General features: G+C 31.8%; 1 protein-coding gene across 1 annotated transcript; it reads right to left on the bottom strand.

The window, feature by feature from the left end:
• Positions 1–6,087: 6,087 nt before the first annotated feature.
• Positions 6,088–7,395, bottom strand: LOC129308971 (stemmadenine O-acetyltransferase-like). The gene has a single exon (XM_054950326.1). The coding sequence runs from the start codon at positions 7,393–7,395 to the stop codon at positions 6,088–6,090; it is 1,308 nt and encodes a 435-aa protein (XP_054806301.1).
• Positions 7,396–7,617: the final 222 nt, after the last annotated feature.

The following is a 7,617-nucleotide window of genomic DNA, read 5'->3' as shown; positions in this document are numbered from 1 at the left end:
CATCTTGCCCTTTTCTATTTTTTATATAAAAGAATAAATAAATTTAGAAGAATCAAATTAAAATATGAATCAGTTCTCCATTTTCTCGTGAACGCACTTGGAGACCGAGAGTGAGTGAGCCTCCAACCTTAACTTTCTATGTCTTCTTTGATCTTCCTCTCTGTTTGTCGCCTGTCATTGTGAAATTTCTAGAGTTTCCTTCTTTTGTCCTCCTCTATTTAATCAAGCTGTAAGTGGGCATCATAATCTCCTTCCTTTGTTATGCCTTCATAGATCACTGTTGAGGGGCTTGACGAACTCATATCCTTCTCATTATCGACATCAGAGACTATGGCAGCCAAAATCCTTCCCTTCGTCGCTTATCTTCACCTACTCCTCCTCTGTGGTATGTTGTTATGTGGTCACTGCCGTTGGTCAACTCCTCCATCCTTGCCATGGAGTGGAATGCATCGTACCTTTAGACCTTCTTCATCTTCCTCCTCCACTACAAAAAAAAATAGTGGATTAGCGACGAAAAAATTCCGTCACTAATCAACACAAATTCCATAGCTAAATGGGTTAGTGATTGAATAATTTTGTCAATAAAAATACCATCACTAAATATATAATTAGTAATGAAAATTGTAATTCCATCGCTAAATTATGAAATAATTAGTGACAAAAAATTTCTGTCGCTAAACAAAGATAAGCTATTCTAATTCTGTGATGGAATGTATTTCATTGCTAAATTCGTTGCAAATGAAAATTCTATAAAAAATTACCATTGTCATATCACCTAGTGAGCTAGTGCCATCTCATCGTCATGTCACTGCCATCTCATCACCCGTCCTTGCCATGTCACCTCCATGTCACCATCTACCTAAGTCACCTTCACATTATATATTAACTTCAAATAACTTTAAATGTACTTTGGCCAAGTTTAAACCCACAACCTCACACTTCGTGAGCCTTTGCATCCAACCTTACTACCAGTTGAGATGAAAGAGATCTTTAAGCTTTAATTAATAAATTAAATATATAATATTTAATCGCCCACACACACACACACATCTCAATAAATATATAATTTAAATATATTTATTTTATTTAACACTATTTTTATTTATCAATAAAATAAATTAATTTATATAAAAATTAATTTCTATATATATTATATTTTTTAAAAATTATTTTTTGATAAAAAAATTTAATATTAAAATGAAAAATACTTTATTCACACTATATATTTTATTAAAATCTTTATAATATATAAAATTTTATATTTTTAAATTATTTTTTAAATATTTTTATTTTTAACTAACAATACGTAGGTATGTTACTATGTTATCAAAAAATAATTAAATATATAATTTAAATTTTTATAATTATTATTAATATCTAAATAATTTAAATAATAAATTATAATTATCAAATTATTTATAGCATAATAATAAATTATTAAATAAATTATATATAAATATATATAGTATAATAATAAAATTTAAAACAATTGATGATGAAATTATGATGGAAAGTCAAATGCTATCACAAAATGAGAATAATGTATCTTGAAAATTAGCGATGGGCATTTCCATTGAAAAATTTCGTCGCTAAATTATTTCTGATGGTTTAGCAATAGAATAGTGATAGAATTTTTAGTGATGGAACGTTTTGTAGCAAAATGCCATTGGTAAAATTATTTCTGACAGTTTAGTGATGTAATGGCGACTAATTTTTTAATTATGGATTGTTCAATCACTAAATTCCATCAATAAATTAGCGATGAAATTTGTGACGGATTAGCAATGGAATAAATTTTCATCACTAATTTGCTATTCTTTGTAGTGCTCCTCCATGGTAGCGCGACTGAAGCTTCCTCTTAGTTTTGCTACCGTGAACAAAGGTGAGATCTTCGAATCCCTCCATAGTTCTGTGCGTGTGTATGTGTTGGAGGAATTATTGCTCTAGTGATGAGGGGCTTTGAACTCTCCTTCTTGATGATTTGGTGCAGGTGTTTGATGTACAAAGATTGTGATTTTTCCCCTTACTTTGCTATTGTATATGTTTGAATAGAGAATGAGGGGTTTAGGCAAGCTAGAATGTTTAGATTATTAGAGCTAGATGTAGTATGGGTTTAAATTTTATTTGAACATTATTTTGATTTTGTTGAAAGAATGAAATTTGAAGATTGATTAATCTAACTATTGATATTGAGAAACTTTGGAAAGAAAGTTGAAATTAGAAAAGGTTTTGAAGAGAATTTTTTCATTGATAATTCAAGTACTAAATTGCTATTTATGTATTAATCTTTGAAATATCTAAGGAATATTGTGGTTATGTTAGAAGGAAGTTTGTTGGATTTTTAGGGAGCCTAATAAAATTTTATTGCATATTATAAGGAGATTAGAAGAGAAAAGGACTTGTTGGTATGGTTTAAGCAATAGTTCCTACAAGATGTTGGATAAAGTGTATGTTAGAATGAGTGTTGTTTGGTTATTAATTTTCTAAAATTTCATTAACTTTTATAAGGACATATTTGGTTTGGGTGTTAATTGTTCATAGATTTAACTTAAGTTTTGTGAAGAATTTTGATTGTGAAGCTACTGTAAGACTAACTAGATACTGAAATATTGTATGGTTGATAATTATAAATGATAAATAATTTATTGGTTATGGTATGACTGTAACATAAAGGTATCATTGCTAGTTAGAGAAAGAAATAAAATATTTTAAATATCATGTATAGGTTAGGATAAATATTGATTGAGAAAATATTGATTAGTTCTTGACAAGATAATTAGTTGATGAATTTTATTGGTGGTATATGAAGTGAACTTATCGTTAAATAAAATTATTTTATTCTTCTTAATTAGGTAAATAGAGTAGCCAAAAGACAACTAAGAGGTGTTTAGAAAGAGCAAATTTTTGTCTTGTGAACTTTCTAAGTAAGTGAATAGTGCCCCAATGACTTAATTATTAGCAAATTTATTATTCTTGAAATTTTGATTAAATGTATTCATATATAATATACTTAACCAATATCATGATTTATTTCAATTATCAATTACTATATTTTGGGAATTTTTCCATTACATTGAATTTACAAAAGGAAGAATTAGTTTTGGAATGAATGGTCGCAAGTATCATGATGTTAATATTGATTGGTCTTATGGTTTAAAAAGGAACATTTTATTATGATTCATGTGTGAGAAAGCATTGAAGATACTGTTTTAAGTGGTTATATTGGAAAGAATTAAATTTATTCTTCAAATAAATAAATGAAAATATTTTTGATATTTGATAATGCTTATTTGATCATAATTCATGTATTGGATAATTACAACTGAATTTATTTATAGTGAGTATGATAAGAAATAATGTTGAAAACAGATAATAAGTTAATTTTATAAACTTATAGTACTTTATTTAAATTGTGGGATTGAACCAAAACATTGGTTGCAAAAAGTAGTTTTATTAGTCCTTAGCATGCCATGGTACACCTAACTAGCAGGGTGCTTAGAAGATGCTAGCCCCGTGTGATAGCTAATACATGTAGAATAGAGGAATGTCTATTCGTAAACATAGTATTCACACTTGTTTTCGTAGGCCTTGTGCCCGCACTTGATTTGGTGGGCCTTGTGCTCACACTTATTTTCATGGCTTCTTGCTGCTCTTGTTGGTGCTTTACCTTTAGGGATTGTATGTCCACACTTATTGGTTATTTACTCTTGTGAATTGTATGTCTACACTTGTTAATTGTTCTAATTAAGTTCTGCTAAAAAAATTTTTGATGCTTATTTTCTTTAGGTTTGATTTTGAAATGTAAACGATTATTCTCACTGTATATGGATTTTGTATTTAGAAGCATAAATCCTAAAGTGTTTAAGCATATGAAGAAATTAAAGGCGGAACTTGAATTTGTAGTAATTTTTAATTAAATTCATATGTTCATATTTTATACATTTACATAGTTGTTCATGTTGATGTTTATGGGTATCCGTTTATATTATTACAAATGATTATTTTAATAAGTTTACAATTAACTTATTGATGTTACTTTCCATTATTTCTTTCAACTATAAATTGGGACATTATTCACTAAAAGTATTTTTAGTCTCAAACAACATAGTTGATGTTATACCTTCTGTTGACCCCTAAGAGGCTCATTGCTAAAATGATTAAAAGATCGTTTGAGGGCAACTTCCTCTTGATGTAAATGTTTACTTATATGTTATATTTTGAAATTATGATTAGTTGCTTCATGTTAACTATAGATAGGATTTTGATCTGTGATCTATTTGTTTGTCTATTGTGGAAGAGCAAAGCTCTGCATACCTAAAGGACTGTATATTGTTGTTATAAAGATCTCAGGGTTCCTATTTATAGGGAAAGTTTTGCGGAAATTTTTACAAAAAGTTTAGGAATCTTTTGTTCATATGAAAATGTTCTAATGACTTTCTATCCTATTTCAAATGAATTAAAATACTAGATTAAAGTTTCCTTGACCAAGGCTTAAAGGATGTATGATTGTGCATATATCGCATGCTAGTCACTTTTAATTTTTGAGGCTTGACAACAAAAGTACCACTAGTGGAAACATGAAGAAAATGAGAGGATCAATATTGAAATTTCAAATAAACCAAAATCTAGAGAAAGAATTTGAAATTATATATAAAGAAGTTATAAATAAAACATGGATTAATTAAATCCAAATCCATAAATTTTTATATATTTAAATGAAAGATTCGGTTTAAATTCGAATTCAAGTCCAAATCCTCATAATGATGTAAGCGTAGCTTAAGTTCAGCATTTCATCCTCGACCATCAGCTTTGGACTTCTGCGGCATTATTATTTGTAGTTTAGACCTTCACATTTCATTTGGATGGAAAGAAAAATATGACCCACTATCATTGAAGATCAAGACTAACAAAAGGGTGAGATCTCTAGCAAATCAGCAAAGTTGAATAATCCAAAGTTTCCGATTTTCTTCGATGCTTTAATTTATCTTATAAAGCTTGTGATGATTGGCAAATAACTTTAACCACTTAGCTTAATTATAACGTGTCTTTGTTAAGACATGACTTGTAAGCTACTCAACAAGTTGCCAAACACATTTTAAAGCACTTTCTTGACAGATAAATTAAAACTCGACCTTTTTTTATTTCATTATACAACAAACAAACCCATAACATTCAGACTCAGTCATTTATCTTATAAAGCTTGTGATGATTGGCAAATAACTTTAACCACTTAGCTTAATTATAACGTGTCTTTGTTAAGACATGACTTGTAAGCTACTCAACAAGTTGCCAAACACATTTTAAAGCACTTTCTTGACAGATAAATTAAAACTCGACCTTTTTTATTTCATTATACAACAAACAAACCCATCACTTTCAGACTCAGTCATTTATCTTATAAAGCTTGTGATGATTGGTAAATAACTTTAACCACTTAGCTTAATTATAACGTGTCTTTGTTAAGATATGACTTGTAAGCTACTCAACAAGTTGCCAAACACATTTTAAAGCATATTCTTGACAGATAAATTAAAACTCGACTTTTTTTGTTTCATTATACAACAAACCGACCCATAACTTCCAGACTCAGTCAATTGACAGATAAGCTGGCAATAAGAACCCTGTGCGTGTTACAAACAAAACAAACAGCCGTAAATTATAACATTGTTTCAGGGAAAATTGCTGAAATAAAAAACCCCAAAATCTGCACTAAAAAACCTCAAATTGTAGCATTTTTTCAGGGAAAACTGGCTAAAAGTACCAAAAGACTCACATATTTGAGTATAAGTCCCGAACTTAAAAATAAAGCTTGCAAGGGATCATGATTTTGGAGTGACAATATATTTTAAAATAAAATAATAAAATACCCGTTCCTTTTTTCTTTATGAATTTTCAATAATGTATTTTAGAGGCAGGTGCAACTAAAGGAAGGGTATTTTGATATTTTCTGAAAAACATATTAACCCTTAAAAACCATGATTTCTTGTAGGCTTTATTTCTGTATTTGAGACTGATGCCCAAATATTTAAGTTTGTTGTTGTTGTTTTCTTTTTTTTTTGGCATCGTTCCTTTTAGCCAATTTTTCTCTTATTTCAATCTTGCTATAGAAACATAAGCAAGAAGTTCCTCGTCACGTTCAAATTTAGCCATGTCATCCTCTGCCAAGTTGACATAAGCTTCAATGCCACCACCTGATTTAGTGTCTTTTAAAGTAACAAAATTCTTGAATTTCCACGTAGGTGGTGCTGCCCACGTCGGATTGCCCCATCCAAAATCAACCTCGTAGACCGGAAACCTGCACAGAGACGTGAAAATAAACAGAACTATCTCTCCCTTCGCAATCTCGCTACCCGTCTCTTCTCTATTAAACTTCCATTCTTTGCTTTCTCGAAGCTTCACAGTAAAATCCTTATCCACTTTTTTTAGCTCTTCTCTTAACTGTCTTCCAAGATTCTTACACTCTCCTTCCTCCATTAATATCGGAAAAGCTTCAATAGACCAGTAATAATTTCCGAATGCATATTCTGGTAATGGAGGTTCCATTCTTGGTCGTAGATTCACTGCGTATGTCAGTAAGTGAATCTTGTCGGGACCTTCGTCTTCGTTTTTGGTGGCTGCAATTAACCTGTTGAATAGGAAAGTTTGTAACACTTCGACTCTTGAAGGTGGTTTTTGGCCTTCTAGAACGTTCTCCATCTTTTGGGAATATTTTGTTCTGAGAGATTCTATTGCGGATGATTCGAACACGAACATCTTTCCCACGATTTTGTTCTCTCCGATGTATACATTCGGGTCGTATCCGAAAACCTCTTTTGGCGGGAAGAGCGAGGAAGATTGGAAGTGGGTTTTGATTTGTTCTGGCGGTTCGCCACGTGTCACGGCGGCCCAGCTCTTGATGAACTGGAAATACGACATAGCGTCGGCGATCTTGTGTGAGAGACAGACTCCGACAGCTATTCCGCCACAATCGAAGACGTTGAACTGGACACTTAGGACTGTGTCGACGATTTCATCCATGTCGTAGGGAAGCAGCCGGCTGACGTCAGCAGGAGAGCGACTGTCGATGACGTGGCGGAGGTGGCACCTGACTCTGGTTTCTTTGTAAGGAACACCGTCGTCGTTGCAGTCGACGAGTAAGTTCTTGATTCTGAGTCTTCCCGCGAGTGGGTAATAGTGAGTCAGGACTTGAGACAACGATTTCTTGAGAAGATCGGAAGCTTCTTCGATGATATTGAACTTGCTTGTGATACCATCGTCGAAGAAGTAAACCATGGAATTGTGGATTTGCAGGCTATACTGGTCGAGGAAGGAGAGATGGTAATGACGAAGATGTTGAGGTGTTGGAGACGATGGTTTCACCATCTCTTGAGAGACTAGTTCAACTTGCAGGCTCATTTTTGTTAGCGCTTCAACTCGAAGATGTTGCTCCTGATCTTATTGCCATAACAGTTTTAATCCTTAATATAGATCTGATGGAAAAGGATATCATAATCAAGAGATTAAGAAAGTCATGGAAGAAGGTAAGCTATTTCTATCATTGCATTGTCGTCGTCCAGACGTCTCTCTATCATTGTGTTATTTTATTTCTTTAGAACGATATAATGCTATTTAACTATC

The sequence above is a fragment of the Prosopis cineraria genome, unplaced genomic scaffold, assembly GCF_029017545.1.
Source record: "Prosopis cineraria cultivar Desert tree isolate PC_DT_omini unplaced genomic scaffold, ASM2901754v1 PC4, whole genome shotgun sequence".
Lineage (NCBI taxonomy): Eukaryota > Viridiplantae > Streptophyta > Magnoliopsida > Fabales > Fabaceae > Prosopis > Prosopis cineraria.
The sequence above is the reverse complement of the archived record's forward strand: the minus strand, read 5'-3'. Positions and strand labels throughout refer to the sequence as shown.